Source organism: Vidua chalybeata, chromosome 25, assembly GCF_026979565.1.
Source record: "Vidua chalybeata isolate OUT-0048 chromosome 25, bVidCha1 merged haplotype, whole genome shotgun sequence".
Lineage (NCBI taxonomy): Eukaryota > Metazoa > Chordata > Aves > Passeriformes > Viduidae > Vidua > Vidua chalybeata.
The window spans coordinates 6,961,211-6,983,007 of record NC_071554.1 but is presented as its reverse complement, the minus strand read 5'-3'; the positions used below and the strand labels follow the sequence as shown (position 1 = coordinate 6,983,007).

Genomic DNA, 21,797 nt, shown 5'->3' with positions numbered 1-21,797 from the left:
GACAAGCACGGAGCAGCCTCAGCACACAGTGTAAACAGAAGCTGCCCTGATCCGAAAACTGGCTCTCCCAGAAGGCAACAGCACAACATGCTTTGTACACCCTGAAAGGTCCCTGTGGTGCTGAGCAGCCAAGAGGGAGGATCTGGGTTTGAGCTTGAGTTGATATTTTTTGCCTTATACAAAAGGCTGAAGTGATCTCGGAGTCTTCAAGTGGCGTTTGCAGCACCAAGCCTTGCCAGGCAGGGAAAGGGATGGGGGAAAAGTGCCATGGGAAGAGAAGGGGGATTGGGATACAGGGGACCCTGAGAGAAGGTCCCAGGGCTTTGCAGCTGGGAGATGTGGACAAGGGAAGGGAGAGAGCAAACAAATACAAAAAAAATAGAGATATAAAAACAATTTGTGTGGAGGAGGAGAACATGGACAGTAAATTCATTGTACTGTCAGCCTCCCCAAAGCAAGAAAAATAATAAAAAATTCCATTTGAGGTGACAGTGAAGGGTCCGACAGAATTCCCTTTCCCTGGGGAAAATAAAAATACAAATGAGGTACCTGTTCCACCCCAAGTCTGTCACCCCTTCTCACAGCCACATCCACACTCAAGTGTTATTGTCTCTCAAATAAAGTCTCTGGGCCAGAGCAGCCCTGGAGCAGAAGCACTGAGGCATGGCTAGTTCCTTCTGGTTGGGTTGTCCAGCAGAGATCCAGCCTCTCCTTCACACTGGCGGTATTGTTCAGTGCTCCACGGACACGGAGCCTTATCCAAGTGTCACGTGTTTCTCCAGCTTTGTTTTAAAAAAAAAACCAAACTTTACATATATATATATATATATATATATATATATATATATAAAATATACAGTACAATGAAAACATCCATGGTAACAAATGGGGTGGCTGGAAAAGATGCTTAACAAAAAAGCCTGAAATAAAACAAATTCCCAACTCTTCCCCTAACTGATGCTTGCGTTCTCCACTAGTCTTCCAAGACCACAATCTCCACATTATGGACTTGGTGCTGATGGTCTTCCACATCTCCCACCACTTTCTCCTCAGTCCTCAGCTCTGTCTCCAGGATCACAGCTTTGCCCTCTGATTCGTCTGTGTCCGCCTCAGGATCTGGCGCCGGGTCGATCTCTATGATGGTCTGCCCATTGTCCGAGGTGCCTTCCACAGCTTGGATGGTGGAAGTGATGCCAGACTCCATGGCCACCAGTTCCACGGGGTTGACCACGGTTGCCACATTGGCCAGGGCCCCGGTGTCCTGCATGGCTGCTGAGCTCAGCAGTGCCAGGCTGGAGGACGGGTGCAGGGTGACGGTGTCCGAGGAGCTGGTCTTGGAGGATGAAACCACGGTGGCATATCGGAAGAGCTGGGAGCCAGATGGCAAGGTATGAACAGTCACCGGGCTGGAGCCTTGGCTGAGGGTTGCCACTGGGATATTGCCCACAGAGAACTGTTGTCCAACAGGTGCGATGGTGATGGGGGAGATGACAGTGAACTGAGGCTGCTGGATCGGGGTGGAGGGGCTGAGGATGGTAGCGGAGGCTGGGCGCTGCAGACGGGGTCTCTTCGGAGGCTTGGGAGTGCTCATGGGCATCAGCACCACGTTCTGGATCGTTTGGGACTTGGCCTTCTGGTCCCTGGCAAGTTTCTTCTGTTCTTCCAACTGCCGCTCCAGGTCTGCAAAGGGAATGATTGAGCAACATGTCACACCAGGAGCAGGAGCTCCTGGGGCTCCAGAACCATCACTCCCAGGTTTGTGACAGGAGGTCACCCAACCACCCAGTGAGCCTGATCATGGCTTCTACCTCAAGATCAAATGGCACTGAAGGAAAAGGGTAGGTTCTCCTGCCACCTACATAGACCGGGTCAATGTACCAGCTGCCAGCACCTGGGTAAGACACAGGTAACATTCCATACGTGTTGGCTACTCCTACTGACAAGGAGATGGACATTTCTGCTCCCCACAAGCTAAATCCACCTGCAAGGGAGAGTGGATAAACCTACCCAGGCAGTTTGAATTGCTTCCTGAGCTTGGCCGGGTCACCTCCCCAGGAGCCAAGCACCTGCACTGGGGACAGCCAGCAAGATGCCTGGGTCAATTAAACATCTCCCTCAACACTTATCAGTGGGAACACTGTGAGCCAGAAGTAGCACAGTGACCTCATTTATCCAGGGCAGTAGGGGACTAGAACATCTCAGATAACAACAGATCCTACAGTACATGGTGAGGAGGGAGACACATCCAGTGAGCAGCTCTGGGGATCCCAGGTCAGTCAGTGGTTTCAGCTCAGGGGAAGCTGAGCAGGACACCCAATAGCACCATAAGACAAGCAGAGCCCTGACAGCCAAGACAAGCAGAAGCTCAGCACCCCATACTCAGAGAGGCTTATTAGCTTGGGTACAGCACAACACTGTCCACAGCTCAGGTGACCATGGCACATCACTGAGCTGGCAGGTCCTGTCCCTAATCCTGAGGGAATTGGACTCATGCCTGCAGCACCCCAACTGCAGCAAAGGGCACAGACTTTGGGCTGTCCAACGTCCCGAGTAACTGCTCTCTGTGTGACAGGGGAGAGAGGAAATTTCACTCAAGCGCTAGGACAGAAAGGGATTGGGATGCACTTGTTTTGGGGCAGCCTGTACTGAACACTAACCCTAATTAACTGGGGAAAAGGAAAGTCATGTCCATTCCCAAGAGCAGCAGCAGGATGTGAACTCTTGTTAGGCACTTTACCTGCCAGTGTGTAAAGAAACTGTTCCTCTCCTTGCTCTGTCTGGTTTTTCCTGTTGTCCAGTACCTTCTTGACTGTGTCCATTAAGCCAAATGTATGGGCGACATTGTTCAGGACTGCAGCATCTCCAAGGAAAGAGCACAGGGATGTTAAGACTTGGGCACTCAAAAGATGCTCCTGTTACACCAAAAATTTTCTACTGCTTTTTAAAACTCTCTCTGTTCTTTCACAAGGACTAGCTAAAAAAAGGAAACCCAACCCCCTCATCCTTCTGATGTCCCGGGATTAAATAATCCCATTCACATGATAAAGCAAATTGGACAGAGCTGTGTCACTCAAGCAGCTCCTAATTGCTGCAAATGAAAGTGTAATTTGCAATCACAGAGCTACAAATGAGCTCTCCACCTACAAATCATCACCCCATGTTCCTGACAGTGTCATTAACATGCCAAGCTCCATGGAAAGCTGTGCAAAATATCTGTTATAATCCACTGACTTCAATCACTCACAGTTCCCAAAACTTGACACCTACCAGACACAAAAATGTGCCAGCCCAAAGATAAATTAGAAAATTTAAAAAAAAAAAATAACCTGGGTAAAATGAAGTTTGTGGCTACATGGATGTTCTCCCAGGAAGAGCATCAACAAGAATTGTTCACAGGGGCATGTGCCGAACCAGACTAGGGAGCCTGTTACCAGTTAAAAATAACCCTAAAAGGGGGAGGGGATTTATTTTTAACCCAGATAATTTACCTCATCTGGTTCAGCCCCCAAAACAGGTTTTCTGGCACCAGTGAAAGCAGAAGAAGAAGTGAGGGGGCAGGACCTGTTTAGGCCTGCAGTGTCACAGAGAAGTGTTTGAGTAACTCCAGTTGAAGTGACTCTGTCAAAGCTTCCATCAGGGCTGGGAGCTGTGGACAGTCATGTGATGGTCCGAGCAAGCTGCCAGGGTCACTTTGCTCAGGGAACAGGATGGAATGGTGTATCCTTGTGCTTTGAAGCAAAGACACTTCACAGCTGGGCAGGCTGAGAACACAGACTGTGCTCCCACAATTCAGCTAACGATTGGAACTCGCTCCCCATCCTGACTCACCAGCTTCACATGGTGGAATGGACTCTTAGCACTGTTTTTTTTTTTTTTTTTTTGCCTGCAACTGCCCTTTTGAGGCTTCTTCCTCTCAACCTACCTGTCATCTGGAAGGGAGACTGACCCAACCGCTGCTGCACACCTCTTAGGACTTCTTCTATTTCCTTTTGGATGTTGCACACTACCTCTTCCATCAGCCCCACATCAGCTATTCCTTTCCAGAACATCAGTGTGTCCTCTGGCACAAAAGAGGAGGAAAAGAAGTCAATATATACAAGCATTTGGCATTTTTCCCACAGGGCCACCTTAAACCTCTCAGGCAAGTGTATCTTTTCAAGATGACTACCTTTGCAAGGTAGCTTGGCTACTGGGGTGGACAGGACATGTGAAAAAAATAACCAACCCCAAACCAAGCCAAATGGACTCAGGCAGCAAATCAGGGACAGGTTTTTAAACAAGTCCATGGCTTCTAAGGCAACATTTCAAATTTTTGCAAGGTGCGGAGCTTAAAATAATTATTTGAGGAAATTCTAGCTAAGCTTCCATACTGATATAACAAGGGGATGTAAGGCCAGAGAGACACAGAACAGAGAGCTGACAGGGAACAAACATGACTCTGCTCTTTGTTGGTTCCAGCCTGGTTCCAGGCTGGCAGATATGTTTCACATCCTTGGAATAAAACAGAAAAGCCCCTTACTGCAACTAGTAACATCTGATCTGAGGGATTATCCATCAGCCACGAGGCCAGGGCCGAAGTCCTACAGTGATCAGGAGCTCCACCGGCAGAAAGCCCGGATGCCTGGGTAATGCTGGAGATCCAAGGGGCTGAGGGACAGCTTTGTCATTGCCCAGACTTTACTTATTTACAAGATTTAGGTTTCCAAAATGTAACAGGGGAGGAGAGGGGGAGAAAACACCCAACAAGCAGCCTAAGCTTACCTGAAATCTCATCCATGTCCTTTTTCATGCCTTCCTCGGTGGCCATGGTGACAGCAGCTGTCAGAGCCGAATTCCACTCTATCCCCTCCTCCATACTCTCCTCTGACAGCGCAATCTGGGTGATGCTCCCTGCCAGAAAGCCCCCATCAGCTCCCTCTGGTAGCCTGAATCCCTGCTTTGCTTCCCAACCCCTCAGCTCTCCCCAGGCTCTCTTTCACTCTTTGGGTCAGGTTTGTGCTTGGCTTCTTTCAACCAAACCAGTTAAAAGCAAATATTGCTGCTTCTCATTGGAACAGTGACTGTGAAAAGCTCTGGAGCTTCTGAAGGGAAAACCACGTGCCTTGCACAGTGGAGTCCCGGCTCAAGGGAGCAGAAAGGGAGCAGAATAAAGAAGGGAACTCATAAGGCTCAGCCCAGCCACCCTTCTCCCCTTGCATCATCCACAGGAAGCTCTGCACCCCTAATCCCTCATGAAATGGAGCTGGGGTCCCAGCTGGTTTATAAAAGGGAAATGGATCTGATGCAATTCTAAGTTCCTGGATCAAATTTGGAACTAACTAATGTGCAGCCACTGTAAGTTGGCTATGGTGCTTTCCAAGAGATTCTCCTTAGCCTATGGACAGCTCTGCCATATCACCCACCCAGTGGCTCAGAGAAATGTAACCCACCCAGCTTAATGATGTGGTACAGTTGGGAATAGTCTTCTCCCTTAACCTCAGCAAAGAGATCAATATCTGCTCCGGAGCACAGGATCACTGAGAACTTGCAGCTGGAATGACAATCAAATCATGTCCAACCACCACATCCTGTTCATGGACGTTCTGAAGGAGGATAGCATTTCTAAATTCACTCCTGAGACCAACTCATGCCTTTATAACAGACTCCCAAATGGGAAATATATCAGAAAATGCTGTGCAAGCTCTCACAAGTGTTTGCTCTCATGATGATCCCAGAACAAAGATCCCTACAAGGCTCTCAATCCTTCTGGCTATGAAGGCTGCCTCTCTGGAAAGCAGCTTCTTGATGCCAGCTGTTTTCCAACCTTCACAGTCCTGCAGAGCAGAGCTCCCTGACAAATGCTGCCAAGACTTCTCCAAACAGACATGAGAAGCATTTTCCTTTCCAGAAACCAGAGCAAATTCCTGGTGGGACTGCCCGGATGTGCCTGGGAAGGTGGTGTAAAGCATGTGTAGGAGGGAGAGGAGCATCAGAGGGAAGTTCCCAGGGCACTGGTAACTGGTTTCCTACCATCAGCTGAGGTTGGAGTCTGCACCACGCTCTGCTGCCCTGGCACTGGTGCTCTGGCACTGCTGATCAGGAGATCAAACTTGGTGCTTCGACAGGTGTTGGTGCAAACTTTGTCATGTTGGTAGAAGTCAATCTGCCCTGAATCCATCATCTTCCTGTGCAGGGAGTGGGGATAGAATCAGGCTCAGCTCAAATCTCAGCCTAGAGACAAAAGGGAGTATTCCACCTGGGAATGCTATGGTCATGGGAAGGAAAGAGAAAGGGAGATCCTAGGGCCACTCTGCACCCAAAAAATCTCCTGCAAGGCTTTCAAATGGCAAACACAAGAGTCCCCCAGCTTCACACACATTGTTTTAGTCCTGTTCCACCCCAGGTTCCCCAGGCGATGCCACTTCTGTCCAGGGTAAGGGATCCTGACCCTCACATCATGGAGCCAGGATCTCTGCAGGCTGCTGGCCAGGTACTGTGGGCCTCCAAGAGGCCTCCTGGGGACTGCAAGGCAGACAAAATGCCTGCTGGGGGTCCTGCAGCTGCAGGAAGTTGGACAGGGGTCAAATACCTTAGCATGATTCCTCCGAGGCGAATGGCTCTCTTCCAATCCTTCAGGGTAGACTTCCCAGCCAGGTGAACAAAGTGCTTTGGGCTAATCAGTTGGTCATTGAACTGGTAACGAGACAAGCAAAGGCTCAGCAAACAGGGTAATATCACTTGGGAGGATTGGGACATCCAACACAGCTCATCTGAGCCCTCACTTCCACCCAGAGAGAGCAGCTGCTTCTCAGATCTCTCCCAGCTTTGATCCCCTGGGCACAGCAATGCTCACAGCTCCAGGAAGCACGTCTGTGGGAATGACCTGCCAATCATAGGCATTCACAGCCCTAACCAAAAACAGCCCTGAAGACTTTATATGAACCAAATCATCTCCTATGAACATGTACGGTCATTTTGGAGATCATTACAGGAGATTTCTGTTACATCCAATGGCCCAGGAGCATCCAGCTGACACAAGTCTTCCCTTGAGCATCCATTCTGCCCTGCTCCAGCGACTCAAGTAGCTCCTGCTGAGGGGCAGGAGCACAAGGGGCTTGGCTGTCACACTGCCATGGTCTCAGGTGGGAAAAGGTAACACCAAGATATCTCTTCTCAATGCAACCTGCTTGCCAAGGAAGTGACAGGAGTGGAGTACCAGGACACTGAGGAAAAGGGAGGAGGCAAAGCTCTGCCAGACCTCAATATGTATCTCTTGCCTGCCTTCAGTCCTTCCTCAAGGGCCAACACCACTGAAATACAAAGTGGGTGATATCCTTCCCTCCTTAATCCACTCTTTCCATGCTTCTCCCCATCAAAAAACAACTTGGCACCAACAATCCAAGGACTTAGGATGAAACACAAAAACTAAGGAATTCCTGTGGAGGCCAACCAGCACACCTGAAGAGCAGAAAGGAATCCACTGGGAGTTTCTCCTTTACCTTCACACACTTGACATTAATTCCTGGACAGACAAACTTCTTCCAGAGAAGGATGGCTTTGCTCTCCCCACAGGTGATGGGATAGGCGATCTCGATTTCCTCACTCGTTTCGAGGGTGCTGGGGTCTGAGGGAGGAACAGCTCAAAGTGAAACTTTCCACCCAAGAGGCTCCAATCCCACAAGGCGGGAGCTGGAAGCTCATAGGTTATGAGACCTGCACTTGGGGAAACCAAAAAAAAAAAAAAGGCAGATCCCAGTTCAGGATCAGTCCTCTCCATCTTCTCAGAGTTAGTTCAGATTAACTCTAACAGCAAGTGGCATTTGCTTTTTGGTGTAACAATGCTCCAAATGAAGCTCATCTATAAGGAAACATGAAATCAGAAATCAAATGCATCTGTAAGGGGGGGAGGCGTCAATGAGAACAATCCTAGCGGCAACAAAATGGTTTAAAATTTGAAGCACAGATATCTCTCAGATTCTTGCAGCCCTGGTATCCCTTTAGCAGTGATATCAGATATTTACTGATAGTATATTCTCTTCATGTGCAGGGTTTCTGTTAATCCTGCCAAAAGACCCAAACCGACACAGGAAGCAGAACTCTAATCAAGATCTAGTGACAGCATTTGGTGATAGGAGCCTTTTCCCACACACTGCTCAGGATGGGAGAGAGCAGTTGGAACCAACCTGCTCTGTTCTTATGAACATCCAATCCAAACCATCAGATGGCTGGTTCAGCGAAGACCCCACAACCAGAGCCTGATGCTTCAGCCACCACATCCTCAACACTATAATTCCTGCTGCCAGTGTCTGCACACTAGGACTAGGGTGACATCCCGGCTCCCCTGGATCCCATGGGAACCCTTACCATTCACTGAAGGAGAGCCAGGATCTCACTTCCAGGATTTTGAGACCAAGCAGTAACAGCAGACTCTTATTCCAGAGTATGCCCAGCCCCTTTACCCACATCCATGCCTGGGAATCAGCATCTGCAGGGGCAGAGCCAGAAGGAAGCCCAGCGAACTGGAGACACCAGCCCTGCACAGGAGGGGATTCATCCATGCCAAGTGGGAACTCACCAATCCCTTCTTCCAGCTTGTGGATGGTGTGGGTTTCCACGGCCACCACAGCAGCGCTGGCCTCGGAGCCCTCTTGGTAAATCCTGTGGTGAAAGTGGCCATCCATAAACAAACTATATAAATCATGAGAAATTAGGATTCACAGCACAGGATTAAAAAATTCAGTAAATTTTTTTTTGCTTGTCCTCAAGGGACATTGATTTTGTCTGATACAGTTTCAATCACCAGGAATTTTTTGGCGAACACTAATAAAACAAAACACTAGTAATCCCAAGGGGTGACAGACACAGAGGCATTCCCAGTGTTGTCATCCCACCCTCCACTCTGCCAGCGCCAATGAGGCAGCTCTGCAGGCTTCCCTGTGCCTTTTCCTCTGCTTTCAGTCACCCTCGACAACAGGAAGCAGAGCCCAGTGTCCCAGGATTTCCCTTCCAGCCCTGTGTGAGACTGCAATACAGATGACCACAAAGAGAAGTCACTGTCAGGCCCACAGCCACCCTGCCCTGCAAATATTATCAAACTAGAGCCATTTTTTTTCTATTCTGATTGATCCAGAGTGAAGATGAAGCCACTCTCTGCAGCAGCTGCCAGGGAGCTACAAAATTCCCTCCACATCCCAGCCTCACTTTATTTTAGAAGAGGATTATTTTAGGGAAGAGCTGGCACATGAAGGTTTGAACACACAGACCACCACATCCAGCAGCTATAGTGTGGCAAAAACCAACCCTGGGACTGGAGAAGGAAAAGAGAGACTGGGACAGCACCCTTCCATGATCCGAGAGCACTGCACCAACACAGCCTCGCAGGGGAATATCAGCCCATGGAGGCCTCATGACAACCACAGACACAAAAGATTTAATCTGTTGCATTTTCTCTCTCCCCTGCTTGGCACAAAACTGACGCAGACCTGGAGAACAGAGTGATGCTCAGTCCCACGAAAACCCACAGGGCTCCCCCCCATCCCACCTTGCACCTCCCAGGTAGTACCATCCTACTCACCCTTGCTGCACCGGCTGGAGCTGCAAGATCACTTGGGTTTTGGTATCCTCCGGGTTCTCCCCTTCGTTCCCGTCACTTGGTACAACCACCACATCACCCACAGGGACGCTCACCTCGGCATTCGCCATCTCTCACATGAACCCGGCAAGGTTTTTTCCTCCCTGTAGATCACGAGAGCTAGGAACAGACCCCAGAGGCAGATCCCCCCGGTATCATCCCACTCATTACTTCCCGAGCCAGCAGCTCTCTCCAGCTCTGAACCCCCAACCTGGCACCAAGGAACAGACCCACATTGGTGGGTTTTGGCAAGAGTGTGTTTTCAACACAGAGCTTCTCTCACTGGCCCTGGCCAGAGTGCCTCCAGCCACCCCTGGCATGCTCTGATCCCTCACTACCAGGAACATGCCTGTGGATGATCCTTCCCAGTAGAAGCTGGTCTCAAGGTGTGCTGCTAACGCAGGAGGACCTGACAGGGCGTCTCAGAGAAGCTGCACTCCCAGGGGATGTGCCTATGATTGTGCACGAGGCACAGAGGTGGTTTGGTTACAGTGTGCAGCTGGAGGTCATTCCTGCAAGCCTGAGGTCTACTGGGAAAGCCAGTCTCAGAATGGTGGAATGGTTCAGGTGAGAAGGAACCTGAAAGCTCATCTCCTCCCACCTCCTGCCATGGGTAGGGACACCTTCCACTTGACCAGCTGATTCCAAGCCCCATCCTGCCTGGCCTTGGACACTTCCAGGGATGGGGCAGCCAGCTTCTCTGGGCAACCTATGCCAGGGCCTGATTACCCTCACAGGGAACAATTTCTTCTCAATATCCCATCTAAATCTCAGATGGGAGAATTTCAGGTCAGGATCTCATGGTGGGTGCCAGGGGTTTCTATATCCCGTGGTTGGGATACACCAGGACAAACCTGGGGAGCCGCCGACACAGGGACCACGCGCCCACCCGGCTCCAGGCGTGGGACTCCCGTGGTTCCCCGCACCTCATCCCGGTGCTCCGGGGAACAGAACCACCCAGGACCCCTCGAGAGACGGCAGAGCTTCGCCAGGATATCTGGCGCGGGGTGGGGGGTCAATAGGACACGGACAAATAGCGGCGGCGATCACGCCGAGGCCTTAAGTGAGAAGGGGGGAAGGTACACAGGGGAAGCCCCGGCCCCGGGGGTCTCCGCGCCGCGGCTCGGGGGTCGCGGCCTCCTCCGCGCTGAGGGGGGGGGGAGGGGTGGGGGGGTGGGGGGGGGGGGGTGAGGTCACGTGACACGGGACCCGCGGGACCACCCCGCGGCGCGCACGGCGCGGGGGGGGGCGTGGCCTGCCCGGGGAGGGGGCGTGGCCTCTGCCCCCCCTCCCCACGGCGCTGGCTGCCCCCCCGCTGCCCCCCCCATCCCGAGCGGCGCGCGCGCGACGTCCGCCCTCGCGGCAGCGGCGGCGGCACGTACGGCGGCGACCCCTCCCTCCCCTCTCGGCGGGGCCAGGCCCCCTCCCGCCCCGCCCCTTCGCGCTGCATGGCCCCTCCCGGCCCCCATAGCGCGGCGCCGGCTGGGCCTTACCGTCGGCGAGCGGCCGAGACCGGGGGCTGTGGGACGGGGGAACGGGGGGATGGGGAGGGGGGAGGCGGGCCGGGCAGCAGCAACGCATGCGCAGTGCCCGCCGCGGCCTCGGCCGCCAGCACTTCCGGCCCGCCGCCTGCCTTAAAGGGGCCGACCGGTGAAGCACGCGGCGCTGTGCTGCTCCCTGGTGGCCGCCGGCAGTATCGCCTTCGTGGTGTCACCCGCCAGCCCAAGCCACGAGTTACCGGCGGGGGTGTCACGGCGAGGTTCGCTCCCCCCGGTCACAGCAGCGAGTCGTGGAACGCGGTTCCAGGCATCTCCCGCCCCAAGCCAGCCCCGGCGGGACCACCGGGACCTCCCACGGCCGGCCCGCCAAATCCCCCACTGCCCCCGCCGAGCGTGCCGGTCGACTGACAACGAGGCAGACCAATGGTAACGCGGGGTCGGGCGGCGACAGCCAATGGGCGCGGCAGGGCGAAGGGAGGCGGGGCCGGGGCGACAGCGCTGCGGAGCGGCGGCGGGGCCGGGGCGGCGGCGGCGGCCGGGAGGAGGATGCGGGCGGGCGGCGGGGCGGCCCCGGGGGCGCTGGCGCTGGCGCTGCTCCGCCGCTGCCTCCTGCTCGGCCCTTTGGGGCTGCGCTCGGCCGGCGCACAGGATGGTGAGTGGTGATTGCGGAGCACCGGCGGTGGGGCATCCCACACCGGGACGTGGCACCGGGAGCCCTACTCCCACCAGTACCTCCGGAGCTTCTGCTTCGTTCGCCGGGATGGGACCGGAACTTGGTGCGGTATGGGGACTGGGAAGGGGGACCGGACGGGCTCGCCTCTGCCCCGGGACGATCCGGGACGGGCTCTTCGCTGTCTCTGGACTGGGATCGAATCAGGATGGGCTCCCGGGAACGGTTCCCTGCTGTGACCATAGCAGACCACACCGGCAAAGGGTCGTCGTGGTGCGCCTGCCCCGGTTCCTTTCCGGAACGTGATCTCTTCATCTCTCGCCTCTGTCCCGGTACCGACCCGGGACAGGGTCCCTGCCATCCCTTTGCTCCGGTACCGACCGGAAATGGGATCCTCGCCATCCCTCTGTCCCGGTACCGGACTGGACGGGGTCCCCGCCGTCTGTCTCTCCTGGTACTGGTCCAGGACGGGGTCCCCAGTATCCCTCTGCTCCGGTACCGGACGGGACAAGCTCTGTCCCTGCTCCCACCACCTCCACATCACGCCGGTCCTGCACCCGCCCATTTTCCCCGCAGCCCCCACAGCTCTCTCTGTCCCTGCCCCCGGTGGCGACTACGCCTGGGGTCCCGAGAGTCCCGCGTTCGGCTCCATCCCGCCTGCAGGGCTTTCCCGGGGAACCCCTAATCCACGGGTTTAGAGGATCGCTGGAGTTTACATGCAGAGCCGGGCAGTGGGCTCCATCCCGGGAATGCCACTCCCCGGGGGGATTTGTAGTCGCGGGATCCAGGACAACCCCGAGGAAATGTTCACCCAAACGTGATCCCAAAGTTCGTGTTTCCCGGTGTCACTTGTCCCCAACTCATCCAAGAGCGAGGAAACAACGACAGGTCAAGCAAAGCATTTTCCCCGAGGGGAAACTGAGGCACGGAGACAGGCTGGGATCACTGGAGGTAGAATCCCGGTTGACCGGACGTTCCCGGTCAAAAAGTGTGATTTGGGGCACATCATGCAACGGGTTTCCACTGTATCCCAAACCCACTGGTGGACGCGGGGGAGTTTTCCCGGGGCCAGCAGCAAGACAGAGGCAGGGGTGTGCCGGGCTTTTGTCGGAGCATCGCCCTGTTGTGTCTTTCTTGCATCCTGTGAGAAAACAAACAAATCCCTGGCAGGAATGATCCCAGCGGGGCCCGGCTGTGAGTTCACCCTCGCCCACCGGAAATCCAGTTTTCACATTTTCTGGGAGGGGAGTAAAGTTTCCATGGCTGGGGGCAAGTGCCCCGTGGCTATGTCTTGGCTATTCCTGGCCCCTCGGTACCATCTTTGGAGCCAAATTCCCAAGAGTGCCTGCAGCTCTCAGTTTATGTCTGACATTCCCTCCTGGCACGCGCTGGTCACACTCCGGATGTTTTTAACAAGGATTTCCTTTCCTTGGATGGGTTTTTCCCGGAATGGGTCCCCACAGCTCTTCTGCACCACCAGTATGGTTATAGAGCTGGGGGGATCCTTCCAAGACCCCCCAGCTGGGCTCACATATCCAGCTGACCTGGCCATAGAGGGTTTTCCATACAGATCCCAGTGGCTTCAACTTTCTGTGCTAGAAACTCCCCCTGAATACCCCAAATTTCTCTCCTGCAGCAGAGCACCCCTTCTGGGAGCTATTGTCCTGGCAGCCCTGGGATCTCCGCTGCCCCCCCATCCCCCACTCTTGGAGGGCCTGATCCTTCCCAGCTCTGCTCTGTCAGCAGACACTGCCCAGAAAGGGGAAAAGTTTTTCCCAGTCCCACAGGATAAACCTCCCCCCAGTTTGGATGCAAGCCCTTCCCACAGGCTGGGGAGGAGGGAGCTCTGTGCGGGGGCTGGCATCTTTCACCGCCAGCCCCCCCGTTTTTATCCCTGCAGGATTTTCCCTTGCTGGTGCTTTGTGTTGTCTCCCAGCGACAGTGAGGGGAGCCAAGGCTGGGCAAATCTATGCCCACCATCCCTTTTCTTTCTGGCTGTGCCAGGATGATGCTTGGCAGGAGCAACAGCTTTTAGGGGATGTGAGGAGGAGGTGTTGAGCACTGGACCCATACAAACGCCTGGCCCACACAGTGGGGGCTGAGTGGTGCTTTCCCACTTTCCCTGCACCACAATCCTGCTCAGAAATTATGGCCAGATCTCAATGCCTGGTGCTTTCAGCTTATTTCCAGGATATTCCCTCATGCCCAGAGGCAGTGAGCTCAGAGAAAAGCCCCTTTTGTGGTGAGTCTGGCATCTGGCATATTCTCCCTATCCACAACATTGTATCACCCTTGCCTGGGAAGGAGGCAATGGGGATGCGGCTGCCCGAGGTTATCCTCAAGGTCAAGGCTGCAGTTAGGGGGTCCCAGGGGCTGCCTAGTGCTGTACGGCTGCATGGAGTAGGGATATTCTCTCCTTGAATCCTTTTATATCCCCCCCAAAGTGAGGTTCTCCTGGACTGGAGGATGTAGAGGAGCTGGAGGTAGAGGGTCATGCTGGGTGGCTGTGGGCAGCTTCATCCCTGGATCCCCCTGTGGACAGTTCCCAGTGCCAGGAGCATCCAGAAAAGCCACCAGAAAATGGTGCTTTAGATGAGCAAAACATCTGAAGAGGCTGCATGTGCCCAGGGGTTGTTCTGGGGGCCTCACCTAGGGGGGAAAATGAGGCAGGGAACAGCCTGTCTGAGCAGTCTCCCCGGTGTCTCTGCAGGAAATGGCTGTGGCCACACACTGCTGACACCCCACAGTGGCACCCTGAGCTCCAAGAACTATCCGGGCACGTATCCCAACCACACCATGTGTTGCTGGAGGCTCCAAGCCCCCCCGGGTACCTCCCTACTCCTGGCATTCGGGGATGTGGATCTGGAGTCCTCGGAGCACTGTGCCCACAGCTCCTTGCTGCTGGCTGACCCCCAGACCGGCACTGCCTACGGTAAGGGGGTCCTGGGGGAACTGAGGCAAGGGTGATACAATGTTGTGGATAGGGAGAATATCAGGAAAATCTGGGGTTTTAGCTGATTTCATCATGGGGAGGGAGAATATCCAAGGAGGGGGGTAACCAAGTGGGGCAGTATCCAAGGAAAGGGGTATTCAAGGAGGGGAATATCAGAGGATGAGGGGTATCCAGTATCTGACGAGTGGGTTATCCAAAGAAGAGAAATATCCAAGAATGGGGATACTCGAGGAGTGGGGGTACCCAAATAGAAGGGTTGATATCCAAGGAGGAGGATATCGAAGGAGAGTAATATTTGCGAATCGGGATATCTGAGGAGGTGTGTACCCCAGGAGATGATTATTGCGAAGCCTGGGGGGGGAACTGCCCAGCTGGGACCAGATGAAGCCACTGAATAATTAATTTGTTGGCCCAGCTGCTGCCCAAATGCTTCCAGGATTTTCCCAGACAGATTTAATGGTCTTGGAGGGATTTGGCAGCACTGGGAACATGACGAATGCTAAGGAAAACATCTTGGGGGTGGGGGGAAGCATCAAGTGATGGGGTGGGATGGAGGAGCAGCCCTGGTGAGGGGCAGGGGCTGGACAGGAGATGCAGTGGGAAATGCAGAATCGAAAGGATCTAGCTTGTATCCATGGGACTGGGAGTTTTCCCTGTACTTCAGGGCTTTCACCCTTTCTGGGCTGGACCCCAAAGGGGTTACAGCACGCAAGGTCCCTGGTCCCCATCCCCTCTGCTGTGGCCTCAGGGACATAACTGTCCCCAAAGCTAAGAGACATCCTGGCCCCAGGCTGAGATACAGCAATGTGGGAAAGGGGAAAGGAAGGTACTCCCAGATGATGCTCTTGGGAATCTAGGGGAGGTGGCTGGGCACCCACAGCCCCTTTGGGTGCCACCAGAGCCATGCCAGCATGACACAGAGCTTGGGTTCTGCTTCCTCTCCCGTGGCTGACGCTGGCCCTTGAGAAGTCCCAGATGTTTTCTGGGAAGCAGCTGGAGCAGGCAGAGGCTGTGGGCTCTTTCCCTGACTCAGAGCTGGTGTCTGGCCCCTGGCCTGATTCTGCTGGGATGTGGCAGGGTCCCCATGGGGGTGGCAGCCTCTGGGGCTCAGCTGAGAGGTCCCCAGCTCCCAGGGTATTACTGAGATCCATACAGAAGTGGCACCAGTGACCCAGGGCAGCATTGCCATTTGGCAGTCGGTGGAAAGGAAATCTGCATGTGGCTTATCTACATCTCATCTGCATACTGTGCAGATATCAGTTCTGTCACATATGTGAGATCTCTGCGTGCACGTGTGTCCCATGTCCCCTGGGATTGACCTCCTGCTTCAACATGACCCAGGCAGGATAAGGATGTGGGTGAGGGTAGAGAAACTGAGGCACAGGGGGAGGTGTCACCAGCAGCCCCAGGGGAACACAGACATAGTTCCCTGTCGCCAGGACAACGATGGCACTTGCTCAAAACATCTCTGGGTGCCCAGAGGCCCAAGTGATAGGCATGATACAGAGCAGAGCGATGTGGGGGACAGGGGATGATGGCAGTCCAGGGATTAGGGCCATGTTCTGTCCCCAGCTGGAACCAGAGATGTCCCTAAGGAATCCGCCTGCCTGCTAAGCTGAAGTTTTAATCAGGGAGATAGAATTGCAAATTAATGTGGATTAAATGGGGGGAGGGGGCAGTTTAGGAAGCAGCTTCAGCAGCACCTATGAAAGGGGACACGGGGAGGAGACAAGGACACAGCTCCCATTTTGGGGTCCCATGGGGTGATGCCGTGTGTACCAGTCTCTGCAGTGGGGGATGTGGTGGCAGGTGCCCAGTGAGGGCAATGGAGCCACGCTGGGCATGGGACCATCCTGTCATAAGGTTGCCCTGCCTGGGACCACCCTGGGTATGGGACCATCCCAAAACATGGAACCATCTTCAAGATGGGACCAGCCTGGCATGGGGTCATGCTTCATGGGACCACCCTTCAGCACCCTGATGCTGAGACTACCTTGGGGATGGGCCACCCTGGATGTGGAACAACTCTGGGACCACCCTAAGCACAGCCCAAATGCCTGAGCCCCTCTGGCCCTGGCAAGGGCCAAGCTGGGGGAGGTGAAGTCCTGGGGTCCAGGTGTCCAAGTGTGTCCCCAGGGACCCCAAATCCTCTCCTTGGTACCATCCCTGCTGGCAGGGCCCTACTGCAGGAACTCCGTCCCTTCTGCCCCACTTCTGGTGACAAACTCCAGCACTGTGACTGTCCTGTTCAACAGCACCAGCCACCGCTCGGGACGAGGCCTGCTTGTGTCCTATGCCACCTCACAGCACCCAGGTATGGGGGCAGCATCCCCTGGGATGCAGAGACACCCCTGGGATGTGTCCTGACCCATGCAGGGATGTGAAGGAAGCTCCTTGCTGACCCCAGGATGAGCTTCCATTACCCTGAGCTCTTGAATTTCCATGTTCTCCCTGGCTGGGGGCAAATATGGGAGACCTGCAGGCCAGCTGGGACCCCTTTGAGAACCCTGAACCCCCAAGTGAAGTGGCACCCCAATATCAGGCAGAGCCACAGGCAGCATAGATTGTGCCGTGGGGCCAATGGCTGCAGGGACCAAGGGGCCATCCCTCCCTGCCCCTCCAGACATGGGGGCGTGAAGGGCAGAACCCAGTGAGGAGCAGGATTCAGTTGGGAATGGAGTGCACTGAGGCAGAAGTGAGTGTGTGCTGCGGGGCAGGTGGGGGTCCCTCACCCTGGGGTGTCCCTGCCTTGCAGACCTGGTCTCCTGCCTGGTTCGAGGCACCCACTACACCCAGGAGCACATCAGGTGAGTGGTCAGAGCGGGGAATGGTCCCATTTTGGTGTCCCCTGCTGCAGGGGTCCCCATCAGCCCTGGTTTCATCCCCATCCCTCTTCTGACGTAAAGCTCTGGTGGGATGGGGAGCAGAGCGGGTATGAAGAGAGGGTTTGGATGGGAGGGAGCCCTGACCCACCCCTTACCATGTGTTTCAGTGTGTACTGCCCTGCGGGCTGCAAGGACATCCATGGGGACATCTGGGGCAACCCGAGCCAGGGCTACCGGGATGTAAGTTTGGGCACCATGGTGTACCCACCGGGGATGGTCCCCACAGCACGTGTGGCCACTTGTCACCCTCAGCAACCCAGAGGTGATGAGTGTGGCCTTGGGGTGCCCCACAGGGTGCTCAGGCCTGCTGTGGGGGGCTGCCTTACTCCCCACTCCCTGCAGACATCAGTGCTGTGCAAGGCAGCTGTGCATGCCGGGGTGATTGCGGATGAGCTGGGCGGGCAGGTCACCCTGTCCCGGGAGAAGGGGATCACGCTCTATGAGTCGGCCTTTGCCAACGGGCTCCGCTCCAAAAGGTGGGTGAGGAGTGGCTGGGGCTGCACCCCACAGGGAGCTGCAGGACCCACCCACACTGACACTGGGAAACTGCCACCCCTCAGTTTCAGAGACCCCAGGGTTTGTTCACCCCATCTGATGCTCCCCCTCCTTTCTTCTACACAGGGGATCTCTCTCCGAGAAGCGACTTGTATTCCACAAAGGTATTTTTTTCCCATTTCCCCTGAAATTAAGGCACGATTTTAGCTGTTCGACCTGCTGCCACTCCCCTGTGCCTGGTTGGGGTTTCCGGGTTCCAAGTGTGCTGTCTCCTGTCCCCAGCCTGTGATGATGTGCTGGAGGTGGTCACCTTCAATGCCTCGTCCTGGTGGCACGAGGTGGACATGCTGGGCCAGGACCGAGCCTGGGTGGCTGAACGGGCAGCACTTAGCACCACCGGCCACTCCTGGGCCGCTGAACCCGGTGCTGAGGCTGCCTGGCTGGAGCTGGACCTGGGCACCCGAAGGAATGTCACAGGTGAGAGTTGGCCATCAGAGGGGAACAACAGCTGCCTGTCTCCCCATGCCACCCTGACCACTGTCCTCCTGCTGTGCCAGCTTCACTGATCCCCACAAAACTGCCCAGGGCAGTTGCACCCCCATAATTCCCAGGATTCACTGGAGTTCATTGTGCTGTGGTTTTACTGGTGCAAACTGGGATGCAGAGCACACCAGCCCCTCTGGCTGCTCCTGTCCTTCCCTTGCCCCTTTGGCCCCCTCATCTGCAGCCATTTCTGGGATGAACAAGTTAATATTATGCTCTTGCATCTGGTGCCAGTGAGCGTCTTTTGTGCGGCCTGAGCCTGCCAAAAGCAGGGGCTTTGTGTGCCAGTGGCTTGCAACCGCAGCAAGGAAAATGGGAACATTGTCCGGCCAGAGGCTGGAGGAGGAGGGAATGCAGGGCTGACAGCCGGGGCTGGAGGTTGTCAGTTCATGGGGGCAGAGCAGAGTGTCCCACACTGGAATCTGCCACCCAAACCCCCTCCCAGGGTTAGAAGGATCCCCCTCTGCCAGGTGACGTATCCTGTCCTCTTAGTCCTTTCCCACCTGGGTCTTAGTCCTATCCCAGAGATAGGGGATATTCCAGCTGGGAGTAGAGGGCAGTGGGGTAGAGGGCAGCCCTTCCCCAGCCCCACAACCCCTGACTGACAGTGGGGAACACCCTCCTGCATTCATAGGCATCATCACAAAGGGCTCCTCCGAGCAGCATGACTACTACGTGACGTCCTACCATGTCTCCTCTAGCCGCGACGGGAAGAACTGGAGACCCTACAGAGGCAGCAGTGGTCAGGAGGACAAGGTGGGCATGGGGAGAATATCACGGGGCTGAGAGCCCCCGCCCATGTATATTTAGCCATTTACGCCTCTTCACCCTCTCTGTAGGTGTTTGAAGGAAATGCTGACAGCCAGGGGGAGGTCTCTAACACCTTTATCCCCCCCATCATCGCCCGCTACATCCGTGTCACACCGCAGAGCTGGCACCAGCGCATGGCCCTGAAGGTGGCCCTGGTGGGCTGCCAGCTGGCACGGGTCCGCGTGCCCCGTCCCTACGGTGAGACCCTCCACAGAAGGCTCACACCCCCATGTCCAAAACATCCTCCTGGGGCCTTCACCTCCCTGTGCACCTTGTGGTGGTCCCACAGTCACAGTCCTTGCTCTGTCCTGTAGTGCCCAGTGTCCCCAAGAAGGTGCTTGAACCCACCAGCCACCCAGCCAGCCACACCCCCATCCCTGGCATCGCCCTGGACCCAGAGAAGGCAGGTGGGTGCCATGGGGGGGGCTGTCCTTGGGGTTCAGCATTGTCTTTTGGTGTTCAAGGTGCCACTGGGGCTTCATCCCCCCATGGGAACATATTGATTTTCCTGTTCTAGTGGCCCCAGGTGGGCTTCTGGCACTCATGGGTGCAAAGGGGTGGGATGGGGGCCCAGGGTGCTGACACTGCCCTCCCTCCCCAGGCTCCACACTGCTGGTGATGCTGCTTATTGGCGGCTTTGTGCTTCTCTGCTCCTGCCTCCTGCTCCTGGCTTTCCTCTACCACAGGAAGAGGTTGGTCCTGTCTTGTCCCCTGCTTTGCCCTGGGGGACTCAGCATCACCTCTCCAAATTCCAGCAGCTTCATCTAGCTGCTCACCGGGTCCCAAGGGGTGCTGCCCCTAAGGCAATGAGTGTGAGGAGATAAGTGATGGTGGGCACAGGGTAGCTGGGACTTCTTGCCCCATCTTGCCTCTCCCCTTGGCAGGAAGTCAGCAGTGGAGCTGAACTGCGGGATCACAAAAGGTAAAAGGGTCCACAACTCCTCTCCAAAATCAGAGGTCTGTGTGCTGTGGGGTGTAGCTGGTTTAACTGGTGCTGCTGTCAAACTTGGACTTGTCCCACGCCCCAGGGACACCTGCACATCCAGGTGACAGTCTGTGACAACCGAGGGTTTCCTCTCCCTGCCCAGGGTACCCCAAGCTGGAGTCAAGCCAGGTCTGCTCCCTGCAGAGCCTGCCAGCCCCCAGCCTGGCCTCCTTCCCCATGGCCTCCACACCAGGGGATCTCAGCTGGACCCATTCTCCAGGTAACAGGGACATCAGGGCAGGGCCTGGTCCCTCAGCCCAGAGCTGGAGTCGACTCTTCCCGATTGCACCTCCTTCCCCATTCTGGTCTTACCCCTCCTGCATCGTGGTCCTGTGCAACAAGGAGGGCCTGATAAATTAGACATGCCCATTTAATTATTATAATTTATTATTATAATTTATTGTAATAGCACCACACATTATTTAGTAGTAGTAGTAGTCCACGTCAGTTACAGCTGTTGACACTGGAGGGTGGCTGGGGACAGCAGGAGCCCCTCTCTGGGGTGTGGCAGAGGAATGTGGGGTCTCCATGGGTGAGTGCCCTGCGTTGGATGGGTTTTGGCAGTTTTTCTGTCCCTGAAAGTCCAAACATGCTCAGATAGTCAACCCACCTGACCCACCTCTGCTGCAGCACCATGACCCTCCTGACATGGCAGCCTCCCTGTTTCAGAGTACACTGAGCCAGACCTGGTGCAGGTGAGCCCCAGCAGCCAGACAGGTCCCTCCACCTTCAAGCCACTCCTGGAAGAGGGCTACACTCTACCACTGGTCCAGAACCACTATGACACCCCAGGGAAGCACCATGAGTACGCGGAGCCGCTGCCGCCAGAGCCTGAGTACGCCATGCCATTCAGTGAGCCGGAGCCCGCTGGGATGCGCTGCAGCACTTGCATGGTCGCAGGATCTGCCGGGTGCCCCCCGGTGCAGTACCAGACCCCTGCCCTGCGGCCCGGGGAGCTGCCCGCTGGGGTGGAGCGGACTGGCAGCCCCTGTTCTGAGGGGTCCCGTGGGTGGCCTAGGCACTGTCCCCTCGCACACGTGTACCATGAGGCTTTGTGAGGAGGGGAGCAGAGCGGCGTGGTATTGGGCGGGGAGAATGCGTGTAAAGGGGGACGTCCTCCTTGCGCTCGCAGTGGGCTTTTTTAAATTTATCCTATGTAAATATATGTTTTATATATAGAAAGACAGCTGTGGAGTGGAGTGCCCTGCACCGTCTGCTGGCCAGGGATGCGCCCAATCCGCCCGGGCCAGGGTGTTACAGTCCTTGTCCCCCCTTTCCCGCCGTCCGCGGCGTCATAACCCATACCCCCCCCGCAGCCGCGGCACCCCTCGTTGGGACAGAACACAG

General features: G+C 55.5%; 2 protein-coding genes across 4 annotated transcripts; one reads left to right on the top strand and one right to left on the bottom strand.

The window, feature by feature from the left end:
* Positions 1 to 379: 379 nt before the first annotated feature.
* On the bottom strand, positions 380 to 11,411 carry GMEB1 (glucocorticoid modulatory element binding protein 1). Of its 3 annotated transcripts, none has more exons than XM_053964367.1 (10): positions 11,349 to 11,411; positions 9,554 to 9,714; positions 8,555 to 8,637; positions 7,479 to 7,603; positions 6,569 to 6,672; positions 6,010 to 6,164; positions 4,762 to 4,890; positions 3,923 to 4,060; positions 2,738 to 2,860; positions 380 to 1,680 (listed from the first exon to the last, which is right to left on the bottom strand). In XM_053964367.1, exons 2-10 carry the CDS (start codon positions 9,679 to 9,681, stop codon positions 974 to 976), a joined length of 1,692 nt encoding a protein of 563 aa, XP_053820342.1. In that variant the 5' UTR covers positions 9,682 to 9,714; positions 11,349 to 11,411; the 3' UTR covers positions 380 to 973. The 3 variants fall into 3 exon arrangements, with proteins under 3 accessions (XP_053820342.1, XP_053820341.1, XP_053820340.1); XM_053964366.1 differs by lacking the exon at positions 11,349 to 11,411 and adding an exon at positions 11,104 to 11,172; XM_053964365.1 differs by lacking the exon at positions 11,349 to 11,411 and adding an exon at positions 10,465 to 10,740.
* LOC128799738 (discoidin, CUB and LCCL domain-containing protein 1-like) lies at positions 11,141 to 21,632 on the top strand. Its single transcript, XM_053964364.1, is given in 17 exon segments — positions 11,141 to 11,231; positions 11,233 to 11,380; positions 11,383 to 11,535; positions 14,490 to 14,711; positions 16,909 to 17,046; positions 17,488 to 17,539; positions 17,725 to 17,797; positions 17,960 to 18,093; positions 18,239 to 18,276; positions 18,395 to 18,589; positions 19,290 to 19,411; positions 19,495 to 19,663; positions 19,780 to 19,872; positions 20,067 to 20,157; positions 20,350 to 20,387; positions 20,554 to 20,670; positions 21,120 to 21,632. Coding segments are annotated over 17 exon segments (2,214 nt in total). The 5' UTR covers positions 11,141 to 11,189; the 3' UTR covers positions 21,509 to 21,632.
* The last annotated feature ends 165 nt before the right edge of the window (positions 21,633 to 21,797 follow it).

What these genes read in the sequence shown, in the direction of transcription:
- GMEB1 (XM_053964367.1), bottom strand. Translation starts at nt 9,681, where the DNA reads ATGGCGAATGCCGAGGTGAGCGTCCCTGTGGGTGATGTGGTGGTTGTA. An exon ending in TTAATGTCAAGTGTGTGAAG is followed by an intron (nt 6,673 to 7,478) that starts GTAAAGGAGAAA and finishes TCTCGTTACCAG; the next exon opens with TTCAATGACCAACTGATTAG. An exon ending in GTCTCCCTTCCAGATGACAG is followed by an intron (nt 2,861 to 3,922) that starts GTAGGTTGAGAG and finishes CTTTCCTTGGAG; the next exon opens with ATGCTGCAGTCCTGAACAAT.